General features: G+C 35.0%; 1 protein-coding gene, 1 non-coding gene and 1 pseudogene across 2 annotated transcripts in view; all 3 read right to left on the bottom strand.

Annotated features, from left to right (window-relative positions):
- LOC129251554 (protein mesh) overlaps positions 1–8,443 on the bottom strand; it is a 67,062-nt gene extending 58,619 nt beyond the window's left edge. The window contains exons 1-2 of the mRNA XM_054890842.1: positions 8,408–8,443; positions 7,596–8,147 (exon numbers count right to left, since the gene is read on the bottom strand). Coding sequence (XP_054746817.1) covers positions 7,596–8,001 — 406 coding nt within the window. The 5' untranslated portion in view covers positions 8,002–8,147; positions 8,408–8,443. The remainder of the gene's footprint in view (positions 1–7,595; positions 8,148–8,407) is intronic.
- LOC129236665 (U2 spliceosomal RNA) lies at positions 1,012–1,193 on the bottom strand (annotated as a pseudogene).
- On the bottom strand, positions 1,932–2,126 carry LOC129236657 (U2 spliceosomal RNA). Its single transcript, XR_008581704.1, has one exon. It is a non-coding gene; the product is annotated as a U2 spliceosomal RNA (small nuclear RNA).
- Positions 8,444–20,112: the final 11,669 nt, after the last annotated feature.

The following is a 20,112-nucleotide window of genomic DNA, read 5'->3' as shown; positions in this document are numbered from 1 at the left end:
CATAAGTGAAAACGTGGTCCCCAAGTTTATACTAAAAAAATACCAAATTTTTCGATTACACGAAGTGTTGTAAAGGGGCAAAATATAAAAGGCAATCCTTGGACATATGTAAGGGTAAACCTTATAGGGCATTTCTACATAACCAGAAAATATACGCTGATCCAAAAGTTTTCGACGTACTGAATACAAAGTTGAGGTCATAATTGATTTGGTTACTCAAGTTTCCAAGCTATCATATTTTAACCTAAAAGTGTAAAAAATGCGATTTTGGACTACTTATATATTTGAGGTTATGTAGCATCGTGATTTTTTTTAAATCATACACAGCATTTTCAGAGAAATTGAATTTCAAAAATCTCTAACTGCAAGTGTAGTCTTTAGACTACGTACAGGCACGTTATGCATACAGGTACTTTTATATCCCGTACCGAGCCAGCCGACTGAAATTTTCGATAAACTTTTTCTTTTCGAGCTTTATTAAATGATTATAACGGCCGAAACTGTCCATGATTTTGTGTAATTTTGCTTTCACAGATCCACCCTTTGAGTAGTGTATTATAGTTATTTTTATACGGCAGATTTTCTATTTAGCATCTATCAAAAGAGACGCCATCAAACTGTGACAGTAGACAAAAAAATACCAGTCTAACGGTTAGACGGGATAGAAGTGAAACCTTCCGTAAGACAAACTGAGAGAGAATAAGACGAAAGCAGCATTAGGAGCGGGATAATTATAGGTTCATTATAATATTGCTCTAAAGTTCATATTTTATTTTCTTCATTTTATTTTATTCATCCTCAATGTTTTCAATTTCAACAAATGATACGAGTGGCTTATGATAGATAAAATATGATACAAATGCTTTGGTTTCGATGTTGTCAAAAAAAATACCCAAACGGACCGAAGAAACAGACTTACAAATTTCTTCCATTTTCGTCTACTTGTATTCATATAAAAATTTATGTCTCTTCCCACCAAAGCTAAATGTATTTGTATATTTCTTCTCGTATTTATTCAAGGCCGAAATCTCGGCGGTACTGCAATACCGGGCCAACCCGTGACAGAGGTGGAGCAAGCTCCTAAAACACTCCGCCCATTTCCAAAAATCAGTTTAACATTTGTTGTCCTCCGATGGAGGATCTATCAGATGTTAAACTACACTTTGATCTTAGCCATAAGACCGAGAAGCGATAACCATACACAACCAACAAACTACCTTGTCATTACATTTTCTAATAAACCTTTTGAGAATTACACGCTCACAAAAATTAATGTACGAAATATTTATACTGATTCACTTAAACACGGCGAGCTGTTTGATTCATGTTCGTGCCTGTGTATGTGCATTTGTGCGTTCATATCGCCACAGTGCATGACTACCAGCCTTGGCTGAGCACAGTAAGAAAATGTATTCGAGCGTATATATGTATGTATGTACGTTAGTGTGTTTGTACAATTGTGCTCTGCGCTCAGCTTTGTGTCGATTTTACTGTGCGCTGCGCAGGTTAGGGTATTCTTGCAGAATTTAAAGATGATTCACACACTGTCGACCGACTGGGTACAGTTGTCACAAGTGATGATATTTATAATTTTTATATGAAAAATCAAGGCGAATCTTTTGAAGGTGGTAGCAATATAACACAGCTGATTTGTTATTTTTTTCTTCCGCCGTGTACATTTGGATGTCAACACAAAATTGAATTAAGAAACGTTTTACTTAGCTTAGTGTATGAATTCACCTTGGAAAAAATTCAATTTTCTTCTATAATCAATTTTAATAAAAAAAACTGTTTTCAATAAATAATCAGAAATGGCCTACAATGCAAATTTCAAAAAAAAAAAAATCCATTTTCGTCTACTTGTATTCATATAAAAATTTATGTCTCTTCCCACCAAAGCTAAATGTATATTAGTATATTTCTTCTTGTATTTATTCAAGGTCGAAATCTCGGCGGTACTGCAATACCGCGCCAACCCGTGGCAGAGGTGGAGAGCAAGCTCCTAAAACACCCCGCCCATTTCCAAAAATCAGTTTAACATTTGTTGTCCTCCGATGGAGGATCTATCAGATGTTAAGCTGATAAGAACAGATATCACACTACCTAGTCAATAGATTTTAAATAATAAACCTAATAAACCTTTTGAGAATTACACGCTCACAAAAATTATTTATATCAACATATAATATAACGCTTCGTAACTAAATAACTTTTAGGCCAGCAACGACAGCATGGAGCGGTAGCCGAGCGACTAGCAATGTGAGCTTCCGATCCAAAATCCTTGGTTCGAATCACAAGAAAAAATAAAAGTTATTTTTATTTAGTTCGTCGCTACGTTTATATCAACATATAATATAACGCTTCGTAGCCAAGTTGGTCGCTTTTTTCGTTTCACTTTTCCTCAAATCACTCCCAACGATTCTAAAGAAGTTTTCACTTAAAAAAAAAAAATAGACTCTCACTTGATAGACTCTGTACTTTGTTAAAGCGTTTTTTTTTAATGAACAATGCACTAATTTTAGAGAATGGGTTAACTTATTTCCTTTTTAATACCTAACCATTTCCACCAATTGATAATATCAGCAGTCAAAAAATAACTTTGAGTTATCACAAACATATGAGTAACTACAAAAACATAGGGTTATTTAAAGTTCTGCTTTTACTGAAACAAAAGAGCTGCCAACATATTGCTACTATTGCAACACTTAAGCATTCTTAGCCGTACGTAGATAAAGTTATTTGATTATAGATAATGGCAACAAAAAGTAAAAGTGTATAAGTATGCTAGGCTGACAACCAACGGAAAACTAAGCGGAAAACTAAACCTAACTAATAATCCCCGAAACAAATTTAACAAAATTAGGTAATTGGACAAAATACTCAATCATAGTTTTTAACGCCTGCTTACAAGGGTTCAAAATTCAAATTTTATTTGTGCAAATATAAGAGAAAATAAAATAAATGTTTTCTATAGGACTTTTTTCGGAAAAAAAGTACTCGTAACAATAAAAATCGAATCATTTTTTTCTTAAACATACTTTTTAATTTGTATTTAAATTTTTTCAACTTTTGTAATTTTTTTAATTAGTTAAAATGCGGTAAATTGATGTTTTGGAGATATTCAACTCCGATTTCATGAATTTCAACGATGATTTCAGTTCATTTTTGTTAAATTTACGAGCAATTTCGATAGAGTTTTCGATGATTACTGATTTTGGGCGTATGTTCATTGTCGTTTAGGAATGTCCTCACAACCATCTCTAAAACGTGTTAACCACTCATGAACTCTGGCTGAACGGTATAGACAATCTTCGCCATAAACTTTTTTCATCAATGCAAATGTTTCGGTAAAAGTTTTACCAATTTTAAAACAAAATTTGATATCAGCTCTTTGTTCGAAACTCATAATAACTTAACTGGACCGAACGTCACCAAGCTTTGACTGGAAGTCAGCTAGGGATGCAACTTCCAATGCACTAACTCATTAAAAATATGGCGCCATCAAAAACATTTTTATGACGCCAGTCGTGTTTATTTTGGACTTCACCTTGTAAAACGCCATACCGATCACCGGTATTTCGCAGCTGATTCGAATCGAATCGTGTTCGCATTTCGTTACAGGGTGAGTTTCGTAAAGGTCGTACAAAACCGATAATCGTGTTAGAAAAAAATAGGGGCTAAGCGTGAGTTAATATTACATTTTGTGGGACATATCGTTGAATTGGGGGATATGCATGAGCAATGCATACATTCAATACTGCATGAACATTTTGCCTTCAAAATGTGCACATTGAATATCTTGTAATTGGGCAACCGCTCAAAAAAGCGCATGTCGATTAGTGTAAAGAAGGCATACTTAAGTATATTGATCTTCACGGACAATATTTTGAAAAAGAATAAAGCCATTTGAGATTATAAATATTTTTTGAAGTGAAAACTTCTTTAGAATCGTTGGGAGTGATTTGAGAAAAAGTGAAACGAAAAAAGCGACACTCTTGGCTACGAAGCGTTATATTATATGTTGATATAAACATAGCGACGAACTAAATAACTTTTAGGCCAGCGCCGACAGCATGGCGCGGTAGCCGAACGACTAGCAATGTGAGCTTCCGATCCAAAATCCTTGGTTCGAATCACAAGAAAAAAATTTTTTTTATACAGTTATTTTATTTTATTTTATGATATGTTTATGAGGAGCTTTTTTTCATGGCAGAAATACACTCGGTGTTTTGCCATTGCCTGCTGAGGGGTGAGCGCTATTAGAAAAATAGTTTTCCTTAATTTTGGTGTTTTCACCGACATTCGAACTGACGTTCTCTCTGTGAATTCTGAATAGTAGTCACGCACCAACCCATTCGGCTACGGCGTTTGCTTAATTTTACTGATGCAAAAATGAGGAAAAATTTATGAATAAAGTTTGCTTACTGTTTACACATTTTCCAAAGGTGACGGAGAACTAAAAAAAAAAGTCGATTTTCAAACAAATACGAGTGCATATGTGTAATTGTGTTAGAGTTTCGGTCACGCCCCAGCAAAACCTGCGTGCATATGTGTTTGTAACATTCAAAAAAATGTAATTGTGTTAGAGTTTCGGTCACGCAGGTTTTGCTGGGGACGCTCATAATAGCAACCGCGTGTGTATTTTTATATTCGTAAATATTTTCATTTTTAAATATTTACCGCAATTATGCCGAAAAATAATGCAGAAAAGTGTCGTGAATATCGACAGAAAAAAAAATCAATAAATAGCATCACGGAATTCATTCACGAAAATTTAATAAAGTATACACCAGAAGTATCGCAGATACTTAGAAAAGATTACGATAAAGTTCCAATGATTTTAAGTGGCGATTTTAACGTAAATTTTGCATTGGAGACAGCGGTTCCTTCAATTGACTTTCTCAATACAACATTCAATTTAAAAATGTGTAACAATCGCACTGAATCGACAACACGATCAAAAACAACCATTGACGCGGTATTTCAAAGATATGTTGACAACATCGAAACCAAAGCATTTGTATCATATTTTAGTTATCATAAGCCACTCGTATCATTTGTTGAAATTGAAAACATTGAGAATGAATAATAATAAAATGAAGAAAATAAAATATGAACTTTATAGCAATATTATAATGAACCTATAATTATCCCGCCCCTAATGCTGCTTTCGTCTCATTCTCTCTCAGTTTGTTTTACGGAAGGTTTCACTTCTATCGCGTCTAACCGTTAGACTGGTATTTTTTTTTTTTACTTGTCCATCTCAAAACATGTGTAATTAGCAGCCCTCCCATTATTAGATCACTACTCAGCGTGGTTTAGAGTGAATTTTTTCTCATCATCATCCCTTCAATGGAGACCTGTTCAAAGCATGACAGGGTATTTTCAATTTCCTTTGAAGATTTTGACAGTTCTATAAGTATATATTAGCTTTCACTTAATTGAGATTCCTGAATATCCTTCCGAAGCTATTCAAAGAGTAGAAATCTGTTTAATTCCAGACAAAAATAGTTTCCCTATTTCATAGGATTATTCATTTATGTAGAATATTTTTTTTACTTGTAGTTAGTATACGAGGATTTCACCCTATAACAAATGCAACTTGCAGGCAACTAAGCTTACGGCCCTGACAAAGTCGAAGCCAATCAGCCTCAACCTCTTTTTCGTTTATTTGTACTCCCTTCTTAACAGGCATGGAGGTTTAAGATATTCTTTGAAATAAATACTCCCCTCATAAATTGCGCAATTTTCACTCTATACATTTTTTGCCGCACTTGCTTTATAAAATTTCAAGCGATAAACTTCTATGTGAAAAGCAACTAACTATGTATGCAGTGAATACAAAGCTTTGGCATTATTCTTCCAATAGCTCCATTTATCTTATCTTAACGAACGCTAACGGAAAAAATACCAAAACCTAAAGACAAATGTGGCGTCCGTTTTACAGTTAGGCAACCCAATACACTACGATGAACAGGTTGTTGGGAGAAAAAAGTTTGTGTAAATATTGCTAACACAAATTTGACGATAAGATAGTCATAAGTACTAAGTTGGCAAACGCATGAATACACGAGTACCTACTATATATGTGGGAATGTAGATGCATATGTGCCAGCAATCGTTTATTTAATATTTATTTTTACAACTAGGGATGAGTAAGCGATGATTCATTTCTGGTGAATTTGAGGTAGTGTACGAAGTTACCACCACACTTTGCTGGCATATTTATGTACATACGGATAAAATTATTAAGGGAATGCAACAAAATTAAGAATCGTTGGTCTTGATCTTGGGGATATATTCTTTAATATCTGTCACAGGTCCGTTCATCTTTGCCATTTTACTTTCTCATAGGTCTCTACGTTCATCTTTGTCATTTTACTTACGGACTTCGAAAGTTAACTACCACTATTTCGACCCGATTTTTCGAAGTGTGTAAATATTAATTTTTCGTTGTCGGAATTTATATTTAAATCCTGTACTAATTCACACACATTCGGGCAGGTTCTGTAGTTCACTTTCGAGCTTCCGAATTAAAAAAAAAAACAATGCAATTCAATCGGAAGCAAATTAAAAAACTTGCCTGTTTATAACTTTATCTGTATTAGTTTTATTCTTCTTTTGTTATCTGATCTGTAGGACTAAAATCATAGACTGAATAACTTTAAATGTTATTGAATTTCAATGTTTAGTGACTCGATAAATTTCTAAGTGGGAACGCGCTTACATTTTCTCTTTTTAGCAATAATACGATAAAATTTTAGTTTTTTTTTTAATCTATAAGTAGATGGAATGTATGTCAACATAAAATAACTGATGCAATACACAGTTACTATTCATCTCTATTAGCCTTGCCAATTTGAGAACTCGATCATTCAATTATTAGGTACCCGGGAAATTTTACAAAAATTAAGTACTCGTACTTGCAAGCGTACTCCAATACCGAATTACAACCTTACCAGGCTCCTCCTGAAACCCTCATAGCTTTATGCTCTCTATCATTCTTAATTCAGCCCTGAACTGTGACAGACTTACTAAAATTGTTATATTTTATTTTATTTTTGCGAAAAGTAATTCCAGTTTTTGCTGTTTGCGTTCACAATAACTATATTCAGTGTAAGGCCGCCATATAAGTTGTATCCGAAAATGCAAGGTGCCGCAAAATTAGTCATTCAATTACATTTTTGAATCAATTGTTTACTAAAAAAAAATATTTGGAGTCGTGAAAATCTTTTTTTTTTACCTTTATGCGCTCCCTCGCTTGTCTGTTTTTAAATTGCAATCGAAAGTGTCAAAATTAATCACCTTAACTAATGATTTACATTTTTTTTTCAAAAGGCATCATACGTCAATCATATTTGACACTTGTGAACTAGAATGTAGTATACAAACAGATAAGCAATGCGTAAAGGTCAAAATGAAGTTTTCCATTACCCAAATTACTTGGCTTTTTTATTTATTAAAAAAGTTATTCAAAAACAAAATTGGATGATTGTGTGCCACCTTGTATATCCAACAAGTGGAATTTTCTTAAATTATGTTCAAATTAAATAAATAGATATTTATTTACGAAAATTAAAAATTCTTTAACTTACACCAATCGTAGCCATCGTCACTATTCACATCGAGACCCAACTCGCCGAGGTAGAAGTCTTCGCTAACTTTTAATGCTCCTGCTGTTTGCAAAAACGTGCGTGTCATATTTCTTGGGGTCACAAAGTTCCCCGCGCGTGGAGCGATCGCCATCGCTGATTTCGGTTTTTGCGTTGTTGCCTTTGTTGTTGGCGACACAGTTGTAGTAACCGGTTTGGGTGTAGGTTTCGCTTGTTCTTGCACAATTTCCGGCACTACTTCTACAAATTCAGCATCCTTAGAAGCTTTCAGATTTGGGTCAATCACTTGTACATCATTGTCGAGTTCCGATGAGTAATTCTCGTTCGCTATGACTAAAGCCACAAAAGTATAGACTAGCGTGAAAGCTAGCACGATTTTGAAACGCATTTTGTAAGTGTCAATGTATATGCTCTCTGTTTTTTTTTTTACTCTAATGAATATATTCGTTTAATTTGTTCGTTAAAAAAATAATTGTAATTTTTCGTTTAATGGCACTTTCTCGTTGTGTGCAGTCGTTTATGTGTGTGTTTTCACTAAAGAAGAGGTTAAAAAAAAGATATTGAGAAAATATTAAGACAAATTATTTAAAAATATTATATTTTCACAACTTCACTACATTATGAGGTCATCATTGCCTGAATAGGCCAATTAGTTTAATTGTTGCTGTCAACTGTATAGGTATATTTTTATGTGGCCTTATCAGAACCGATTGTAGCTTATCAGCTCGATCAGACAACAACACTTTCACAATAGAAAAATATGTATTAATTTATGTTACTATTATTTCACCAACTTTGCGCACCTTTTCGAAAACCACGTACAATACGACTCCACGGAAAATTCAGACTGATTTTGGGGCGTTGTTGCACCTCGGCTAGAAGCCAATATTCACCTGCCGGTCTGATGCATGCACACTCTCACATACCTACATACATGCGTGTGTGTGAAACTTATGCTCCAATATCTTAACCAAATACACCTATACATATTATATATAAGTTATCTTATCAGCTAATTCTCACGGTAGTGATAAGCACAAGCTTCGTATACTGACGTACGTGTTCCATTTATAAGTATTTATAATAGTATCTGTAGCCAAAAGTGCTAGTGAATAGGACAATATTGAAGAACTAGGCAAAAAAAGAGGCCAATGCTAACTAGGACCGCTACAAAAATTAACTGCCTCTTGTAACCTTGAATAAATTTTTTTTTTTAATTTTAAATCATTTATTTTGAGGCCCATCAACAACAATTTTCTAAATTCGTATTTATATCACATTTGTATGTGTTGCGTCCCAAAAGAAACAACAAATACCAATTCATTATCGGCTATTACCAACATTTTTGTTGCATTCTTTTCTGATTCATTACCACTTTTCAAACTTAATACGCGCCGCTTATCGTTACACGCCATTAAGTTTGCTTTCATATTTTTTAGACTTAATCGTAGAGGAAATATGCCCAATGACAAATTTTATATTCCGAGAAATTTAGCACACTTATACATAAAAATGTGCATATGTATACAAATTTATTTACCAAAGAACTTTTATTCATATTTCGTGCATGATTGAAATGTTCGAAGTTGTAAAGGGAAACTTGTTGAGAATATTAAGGTTTATATTGTATATCTGTGAACTTTTGGCAAAGCACCCTATGTGAACGTATTTAATTTGCTTTAAGGTCAATCAATTTTGATGTATCGTAGATAAATTTAGTATTTTATTGAATTTTTCATAAAATGGTTGCTTAAGCTACGGCTATCAATGATTAATTTACTGTGTTACAGTTAAGGAAAAAGGAAATTTTCGTACAGCGTAAAATAAATAGTTGGGTTTAAGATGACAGTGGCGACTCATTTCCTAAGCCATGTAGTAAAATTTTGTCGGAAATTTATTTCCTTATATACAGGATCAGTTAAATAGAAAAAAAAATTGCGTGGCTTAACATTTCCATTTGAAGTGAGCAAAGTTTTTGGCTCAAACAATATTTTTTCACTATTCATTTTCTATTCCTCTTCAACAAAAAATCCTATTGCATGAATATCAGCAAATGCAGTGTTTGCTACATTAATTTTCATTTCCAAATACAGTTTGTAAAGAAAATGTTTTTACAGCCAAAAACTGGGCTTAAATATATGTTTTTATTTATTTACTGTCAGCGATTATCGAAAGCGCACTTCAAATTATGAATAAAAAAGGAAATAATCAACTTATTTCAGTTTCACAAAATGTTTTTAAATATTACAGTTTAATGAAGAAAAATCAATGAAGTATTAATATACAAGGGGAAGTCCAAAGTTAACTAGACTGAGCTAAAATCGAAACGACAGGAGTTTTGTTCTGATAACTTCGAGTTTATTTATTCAAAATAGTCCCCTTTGGCCTCAATACACAGTTATGCGCGATTTAAAATCTTTTCGAAATAGTGTTTCAGGTCATTGACCGGAATGTCCTTCAGGATGTCAATACAAGCCTTTTGGATGACCTCTACGAACGCAAAACGTTTCCTTTCATGGCCAAATGCAATTTCCCGAATAGATAGAAGTCACAGGGAGCCATATCAGGCGAATACGGTGAGTGATTGATGGTTAAATGCGATTCCTAGTCAAGAAATCAGTCACAAGAGTGGATCGATGAGATGGTGCATTATCATGCAATAAACGTCAGCTTCCTCCTTCGCGGTATTCAGGGCGAACCCGACGAATGCGATAGAACAAACGCTCCAAAACGCCAAGATAGAAAATTGCATTGACGGTTTGGCCCATTGGCACGACTTCTTTGTGGACAATTCCCTTGGAATCGTAAAAACAAATAAGCATCGACTTGATTTTTGACGTCTCCAAACTGGATTTTTTGGGTTTTCGCTAGTCTGGAGCCTTCCATTCGGCACTTTGACACTTAGGAAGTTCTCGTCTTTTCTCGCCTCTTTAATGAGGTCTTTCGAATGTTGAAATTTGAACAATTTTTGGTCCTCAGTTAACTTGTGCGGAATGAAACGTGCACAGACCTTTCGTAAGCCCAAAGGATCAGTTAAAATGCGATAAGTCGATGGTTTGGAGATATTCAACTACGATTCCAATTTCAACAATGATTTCGGTTCATTTTTTGATAAATTAACGAACAATTTCAATGGACTTTTCGGTGATTACTGATTTTGGGCAATCATCTCTGAAACGTGTAAATCACTGACGAACTCTGGTACGAGATAGGCAATCAACGCCATAACCTTTTTTTCATCAATTCAAATGTTTGAGTAAAGGTTTAATCAATTTTAAAACAAAATTAGATATTAGCTCTTTGTTTGAAGCTCATTTTTGTACCGATGACAGAAACATACTGACCCTTTAGACTCAATAATTTCGGTTTTGGACGTCACCTTGTAATTAATTTTAATATTTTTTGGGTTGACTTTCAACATCTTTTTTAATTTACTTAATCAGCATCTTACATATTTGCCCACAATTGTCTTTCTTCATTTCTTCTTCTGTTCTTCGGATTTCTCTTTTCTACTTTGTGCAAGTGTACCCATAGATTCTCAACAGTATTGAGATTTGGGCTCTAAGGATGTGCGTTTAGTACTCTTTCGCAATTCTAATGTAGCCGAATTCTTACGTTAAGTGCCTTATGTTTCGGGTCGTTATTTTGATAAAATTTAAATTTACTCCCTTAAAACTCATATCTATACGCACTTAAGATATTGCGTAGCATCCATGTGCCCATCATTAAAAACGAAGTCTCCAACTCCTTTTCTAGAAGTGCAGGCCCATACCATCACTGAAAGTTTACCGAGGGTAAGGGTTGACGCTACATTCTATTAGGCCCTCATTATAGTAAAGCATAATGATCTTTCCAACGCAGAGGAGGCCTTCCTCTTCCTCTACTACCACCAGCTGGTACCGCATCGAATACTTTCAAAGCCGGAGCGTTTGTATCCATTCGGACGACATGACCCAGCCAACGTAGCCGCTGGATCTTTATTCGCTGCGCTATGTCTATGTCATCGTAAAGCTCATACAGCTCATCGTTCCATCGCCTGCGATATTCGCCGTTGCCAACGTGCAAAAGTCCAAAAATCTTACGCAGAATCTTTCTCTCGAACACTCCAAGCGTCGCTTCATCGGATGTTGTCATCGTCCATGCTTCTGCGCCATACGTTAGGACGGACATGATGAGAGTCTTGTAGAGTGTTAGTTTTGGAAAACCCTTTACATGTATAGTATGTATAAATTTACGCTGGTTTTTGTTACACTTTAATTTAGTATCTATGATAGGCGTTATTTTTTTTATAGAACTTGTTTTCAAATAAAACACAAAAAATCAAAAAAATGTCCAACGTTTTGGATTCATCAGCCTGAAATGGTATGCCTTTAGCATAATTTTTATAAATAGTTTCGGATATACGGTCCCCAGCTGATGATTTGCAAGAAGATTCTCTTCCCGATTGTTTGAAGAACAGAGTACTGATGTGGACAATTTGCAACAATTTCGCTGAGTTGTTGAATTTTCTGGAGCTCGATGGCAAAGGGTGGTTCAATTGTTTACCCAGAAAACGATGTTCGTCACCTTCATTAGGCCATTAACGTGACTTGAGGCCAATTTATCCTACACGAAAGTGAAAGTAAAAGTTCTTCAAATTACGAATAAAAACATTACTTTCCCTTGCCGAGCTACAATCGTACATGCGTATGGTACATCCATAAATATGTGCATGCATACATAAATTAATAAGAAAACTGAATCATTAAAATTTTAAATACCGTTAATTAAATCTTTTTTCACAACAAAGTGAATATAACGCAAATACAGGCAAATACAAAATTAATAACACCAACGGAAGATTTATAATTTTTGCAAATGGAATCGTACGACAATCATATTTGCCATTTGTGAACCATACAGCCGCAGTAACAAAAGTATACCAAATGTACACATGCACACATACATATGCATGCATATGCGAAAAATTAACAACATCAAAAAACTTAGTAGTGAAATAAAAGCAATATCAAAAGAAATTCAGCCAAAAAGTAGACAATATTTTTTTACGATTTCGGTAGCCACAAAGTGCTGGAATGCATGAGTGCTCTCATAAATTCCAACCGCCTCATGAATTGTTAAGTAGTTTGCTCATTTCATATGTATCTCATTTTCTCACAAACACACATTCAAACAATATACGAATGGCAGTCGACAGTTATTATTACAATTATGCTGACTGTGAATTGGACAGATTTTAACACAGCAAATGTGGGCATGTCTGGTGATTTTTTAAATGAGTTGACATGTCAATATGCATGTATGTATTTTTGTATAAGATATAATTTTGCGCTTTTGTGGTATACAATTTAATGGAAATTGAAAAACATTAATTCCAGCTGCAGCCTCCGAATTTCATTTAACGTCTTTAGGCATTTCATATCAGCGACGACAAAATAAACATTACCCTCAATGTTGAACAGAAATGGGTAGATGCCATGGCAAGAAAATAAACTCAGTCTGAAATACATAGAGAAAGTTTTGTTAGAGAGACTGAATAATTTATTAACTGCAATCACTGAAATTTACTTGTAAGGCAGCAATTGTATAACTACTGACTATGGCACCATACTGGAATGAAAGAACGAAAACAAATAACAAAAATAACAACTCGCTCAAAAGATGACTAGATACACAAGAACTGCAGTTGTTACGCTTGAATTGAAGAAAGTAGATCACTTTGATATGTGCCTAATTGAGTGAATATCTGTACTCGGAATTTTGCAATTGAATCACTGCAGCTGAATTAAAATTCTCCCATGTAAAAAAGTTTCCTTTTGTGATTTGCTTACATCTTCGTATTCGTTAGTATACCCAAGTTCGAGCAGTATACTTGAAATATTAATATTAATCGACCGCGTAATGAGATTTCGTCATGTTGTTGCTGTTGTTCAGTTGATGAAAATTAGTATCTTTTAGGGAATTGCGTCTAGTTCTTGGCCAAATATATCAGATAATATAAATAGAAGTAAAAGAAAATTCAAATTCACGGCCGCCGTAGTCGACTGAGTTGCTGCGTAACTACTATTCGGAAGTGCATAGGTTCTAATCTCCGTGCACACACCAAATGATAGAAAAAGTTTTTTCTAAAGCAGTCAGTCCTAGGCAGGCAGTGTATTTCTGACATGAAAAAGCTCTTCACAAAAAACCATTTGGCCTCGGCTTAAAACCATTTGTGAAACAACATCAAGACGCACACCACAAACAGGGGGAGGAGGTTGGCCAAACCCCGAATAAAAGGAGTAAGGGCCAATTATCCAAGGTGAAGTCTAAAATAGACAAGACTGGAATCATAATCTTTTTAATAAGCTAGTGCGTTGGAAATTGCATCCCCAGCTAACTTCCAGAGAAAACTTGGTGACATTCGGTTCAGTTGAAGCGAAGTTATTGCATCTAAAGTGTTAGTATGTTTGAGTCATCGGTACAAAAATGACTTTGGAACAAAGAGTTAATGTCAAATTTTGTTTTAAAATCGGTAAAACTTTTACCGAAACATTTGTATTGATGCAAAAAGTTTATTGCGATGATTGTCTAACTCGTGCCAGAGTTCATGTGTGGTTTACACGTTTCAGAAATGATTGTGAGGACATGAATGACAATGAACATACAGGCCGCCCAAAATCAGTAATCATCGAAAACTTCATAGAAATTGTTCGTAAATTTAACAAAAATGAACCGAAATCATGATTGAAATTCATGGAATCGGAGTTGAATATCTCCAAAACTTCGATTTATAGCATTTTAACTGATCATTTGTGCTTACAAAAGGTCTGTGCTCGTTTCAATCCGCACAAGTTAACTGAGGAGCCAGAATTGCTCAGAATTCAACAACATTGTAACTGGTGGTGAAACGTGGTGTTTCCAACATGAACCTGAAATTAAGCGTGAAAGTGCCGATTGGAAGACCCCAGACGAGCCACCACCCAAAAAATCGCGTTTGAAGAAGTCAAAAATCAAGACGATGCTCATTTTATTTTTTTTTTTTTTTTGTTTTTTTAAGAAAACGTTTTGCGTCTGTAGAAGCAATCCAAAGGCTTGTACCGACATCCTGAAGGACATTCCGGTCAATGACCTGAAACACTCTTTCGAAAATATTTTAGATCGCACAAAACATACACTGTACGAGGCCAAAGGGGACTATTTTGAATAAATAACTCGAAGTTATCAGAAGAAAAGACCTGTCGTTTCTATTTTAGCTCTCTCTTGCTTATTTTGGGCTTCACCTTGTATACCTATAGAAATTCATCTGTTTCCCATGATATTGAAGGATTTCATTTAATAAGCATATTTGGAATGATACGATTTATTTGTTGCCACTATTACGGTAACTTCATTATGCCTCTCTCATAGAAACCGTCGTTTCGATTTACACAAAATTTCTTTTGAGTCGAATTTTTCATCAGCAAAATTCTTCGTCATAGAAAGGAACAGTTGGTAGTCACTTAGTTCCAATGACAATGCACAGGCCCATTTTTTTAGTTCACACAAGTTGTTTCTAAACAAGGCATTATAAAATCATTCAAAACACGAACAAAAGTGGATTGTAGTGGAATTAATTTCAAAATTTAAAACTTAATAAAATACATTTTTTGCCTGTTTTACGCATTGCACTTTAGCATAGACAGTCCCAATGGAATCGTTGCTTACGTTGCATTCGACTGACAGCAAAATACACATACGTGCCGTACATGGAGTAACACATAATCACACATAGCACATAATCGATTTTGGTCTCAGTCAAATTTGTTGCCGCAACGGACGCATTGTGACGGGCCTATTAGTTCATCGCCCTTGTACATCACGTCCAGAGAGAGAGAGAGAGAGATTTTCTGTGTTGCCTCTTAAGCTAAATACACACCAGGCAACCGTTGCAGCAACTCGGCCATGTTGAAGCAACCGTTGCCTCGTGTGTAGCTGTGTTGCCAAATGATTTTCGTGTTGCTGCAACCGTTGCCTGAAATATCAAATAAATTTGATTTTTGGGATAGGTTGCTGCAACCGTTGCTTCGTGTGTATCATTGTTGACTGCTTTTACTCGTTCAGTTCGTTGAACACAAGCAAAGAAGAAGGTTCGTGCGGAGTAAAATAAAGTGAAAAAGGAAAACATGGCAATTGAAAATAATGAAAATTATGTTAATTTTATTAACAAATATAAAAATTTGAGAGAGCTGTGGGATATAAGTAGTGAAAAATATAAAAATAAAAATTTTAGAAAAAAAGCATACGAACAATTAAAAAATGAATACAATAAAATTGATAAAAATTTCAAGTCCGCAAAAGCGTTTCCTGTTGCAAGATACCGCAAAGTTATTGCCAGTCTAATTCCTGCTGATATTGCCTCTCTCATTATGGTATCTTGTTTCGTTATTTTGGCCTTTACGAAGTCCAACATTTTCTAAACAGGGCTTCATTTGTATAGTCCGCTGGCTCATTTTCCTTCAGTTCTTTCAGCAGCCTCTCGTTCGAAAATTAGATTTTTTTAAAAGCCAATTTTTGGACCAGCTTATTTTTCTCTTCTTTTGTTGCATCTCTTCTTCCTCATTTTCGTACAAAAGTTCGTCAATTATAATATGAGAAGTAATTTTACGCATTTCGTCGATCATTTAAAAAATTTAATTTTACGTATCTTCCGCTTGTACCTTTCCTGCACCACAGTTATACACAATACTGAGATTGAAGCAACAGTTGCAATGTGTTTCTTAAACAAAGGCAACACGTTGCTGCAACCGTTGCTTCAACGGTTGCCTGGTGTGTATTTAGCTTTATATACAAACATATTTATTTTGCTTATTAAGAGCAAATACCCTATTCAAGCGGCTTGTCAAACAAGACAAAAATTCTCGTTTGGTCAAGCTATTTGCGTTGTGTTTGAGGTTGTTATCATGTTTTACAAGCTCTACTTACACTTGTCTGAGGAAAAATTAATTTTTTTGATTTTCTGTCCGCTATGAATCGTTAACAAAGAGCGTTGTGAGAAAATGTTTGATAGCTGCGAGGTGAATAAAATTTTAAAATTTAAAGGAAATTTAAATCCAAGCAAACTTACGTGCCGGCAACGTTTTTTTCTTAATGCAAAAACTCAACTGTCCATTAAGTGCAGTGTCCTAGTTTGCAATTAATAATGGTAGATATTTTCTAATTTTTTTCATTTTTCATTTTTTATCATTTATTTTGCATAAACCTTCAGGAATTTTCAAAAATTTACTGCCGTCAAAAATTTTTTATTTCTCATAGTAAATTGGCAAACATTTTACACCATAGTAAAAATATTATTCATCAGCTTTTCCCACAGCACTTTTTACCGATTCACACACGCTGTATCTTCTTCCTGATTTACGCGATAACCGCTTACGCGATTTTGGCCGAGTTTAAGAAAGCGGCCCAGTCGTTTCTTTCTCGTGCTATCCGGCGCCAGTTAAAGCCACCAAGTGAAGCCAAGTCCTTCTCCACCTGATCTTTCCAACGCAGAGAAGGTTTTTCTCTTCCTCTGCTACTCCCAGCTGGTACCGCATCAAATAATTTCAGAGCCGGAGCTATTGTGTCTATTCGGAGCTATGTCTATGAAACGAAAATTCATATGCAACGAAATTCGAAATATTCAAAAAAGCTGCCCTTCAAACAAAAAAAAATTATGGGGACAGTATGACTAATACAATTGAGTTCACGAGCAATAGGGGCATTGGATGAATAATTAGTTATCCGCAGCAAACAGAAGTAAGTAACGAAGAAGCGTTGGGAAACAATAAATCTTATTCGATCTAACAATTACGATGATTTTGTAAATCAGAGAATTTATATTCATTACGCCTACAATTAATCCAAGGCCTTTAATCTCACACAATTTGATAAACTCTAGGTTAGGTTAGATTGTGTTGATCTGGTTGACTGAAAGCCATCACATAGACCTATTGGTCCTTAGTGGTACCAGATGGAACTTGACTCTTACGTTTCCTTGTAGTAGGCTTCTTGTAATAAGCCTGCGTCTTTTGCGAACCTAAGTAAGCTCTGAAGCTCTAACCCCCAGAGCAGTGATGGTAAATGATTTTTTGAAAAATCCCTACACAGCCCAAAAAAATTCCCTACTTTTCCCTACGCTTCAAAAAATTTTCCCTAAAAAATTCCCCACATATTTTTCTCCTGTGTTTACACTATAATGAGGCACTTGCAACGTCAAAATTTAATTATTTGCATAAGTTTTGGGCTTGGTGCTATTTTGACACTTTATAAGACACTTTAATAAGAAATTTTATTTGAAAAATATATATAAATACACATATTATATTATAAACACATATATGAAGAAAAATTCAGCAAAAAGACTAAAAATTACACTTTTTCATTACTTTCAATTCTGTTTAAAACAAGACAGAATCTGGCACTATTACTTTTAAGATTGGGATAAAACGGTCCACCACTTGCAGAGCGACATTATGCTCAGCGAAGAACATGCTAAATCTTATTTCGAAATTTCTGGAACCATTTGGATTACTCGGCTTTTTCTTAAAAAACTGTTTATTTTAGGTGTCTTTTTTTATTGTCTTCATATTTTTTTGGTACGTTTTTGCTTCGGCGTGCTTCTGCAAATCATAATTGCCGCAGTTCAAAACTTTGTCGCACTCAGCACATTTGCATTTGAATGGATCGTTAGCCACAGCTTTCAACCAGCCACTAAAATTGTCGTCGTCAAGCCACTTGTTATTGAACTTTTGTTTCCGTTACTTGAATTTTTCTCCTGGTGTTCCTCCGAAGAGTCAGTCGAAGAGGAGTAGCTCATTTCTGTAAAATATATACATTTTAAATATAAAAAAGCTCGAACTAAAAATAAAATCGCGGGCCAACTAACAATTTTCCCGCAAAGAAAAAATCGCGTTAGCGCTAACGAAGAAAAAATGGCAATGTTGCCGTATTAATGCTTTAAAAGTATGCTGCCATAAGGAAAAAAATACTGGCATGAAATCTTACTGCGGCTTTTTATTTTTAATGAACTTTTTTAATATTTCCCGCTATTGTAAAATTTTTTCTGTCCTTTTTGAAAATTCCCTACCTTTACAGAATTTTAAAAAATCTGTCCTTCTTTTTCGACAAATATAGGGAATTTTCCCTACATTTACCATCACTGCCCCAGAGACATTCTTCATTTTACCATCACTGCAGACATTTACCATCACTAACCCCTCATATTAAAGAGCTCCTAAACATTTAATTCGGGTTCTAGCTAATACAGGGCAAGAACATAGAAGGTGTTCAAGAGTTTCCCTCTCTCCTAGTTCATTGCAAAATCTGCAGCTATCATTAAAGCTGCATTTTTGCGGTTTTACAAGTGGCTAGATTATTCCACCTCCTGTCTATCCGTGTTTTGATGTCCGCAGCGATGTCATTGTATACCGTATTTAAAGGTTTCAGTATGTCCTTTTCTTGTTCAAATTGTATGTAAACAGCCCTTTTGGCAATCTAGTCTACAATTTCGTTTCCTGCAACCGTCTGTCTGCAGCTAGTCGCTCTATGGCTTCCCTGGTCCTAAGAACGTTTTTAGATGAAATTGCATATGCGTTTATTACCGCTTGACTGTAAACATATATATTTATGTTGGAGTTGCTCAATGTCCTTGCAATGTCCTGCCGCAAAGACTTCTGCTCGAAAAATACTGTAATGGTCAGGGAGCTTAATTGGCCGCCTGCGCAATAAATCCCTAAACCTACTCCGCCCATTATTTTCGAGCCGTCGGTAAATATGTTAAGCGTATTTAGGCTAGGTTTCATACCTCTTTTCCACCACTTTTCTTCTATTGTTGTTCGGAATCTCTTCACCAATTGTATTTCGGAGTCATATAGTCCGTATTGGTCCGATAACTCATACCTATTGAGCTATGTCCGAATATTTGTAAGGTAAATTCACCCGTTGCGTTAAGCCTTGCGGCAGATCTAGCTCTAGACCTTCTGCCGCAATGTCAATCAGTGGTAGTGCACCAAAGTCGTGCAAAGTGCACCAAGACGTTGAATATTTTCCATAGGTGTTTTGGGTGTCGTTTTAATAAATAATAATAAAATAATAAACTGTCACTTTAAGAAAAATTGTTTTAAATATCATTGAGCAAATCATATGAAAGTATTTTCTCTAACTCGAAGGCAGTCGTAACTTCGGCACCACTTGTCAAGATTGTCTATATCATAATAACATCAAAAGGACTTTTAAATAATCTGTATAAAGCAATGCTTGCACATATCACTTACCGGAAGAGAACTAAAATTGTGTGCTTGAACGATTCATGATCGTATGGTGTTAAGGCATGATGGAGAGAATAATGAGATGGCGCCTATCGTGGTACCGTTACTTTGCGCTCTGCGAATTTGACAATGAGTTACGTGGTTTTAGCACCAATATGGCCAGATTACCATTTTCGTAACTTGATTTAGCTTTTTTTTTTTGTTATTTAGTCTCAGAGTTTTAGTTCTTTCTTCAT

This window comes from Anastrepha obliqua, chromosome 1, assembly GCF_027943255.1.
Source record: "Anastrepha obliqua isolate idAnaObli1 chromosome 1, idAnaObli1_1.0, whole genome shotgun sequence".
In the NCBI taxonomy this organism is placed as follows: domain Eukaryota; kingdom Metazoa; phylum Arthropoda; class Insecta; order Diptera; family Tephritidae; genus Anastrepha; species Anastrepha obliqua.
The sequence above is the reverse complement of the archived record's forward strand: the minus strand, read 5'-3'. Positions and strand labels throughout refer to the sequence as shown.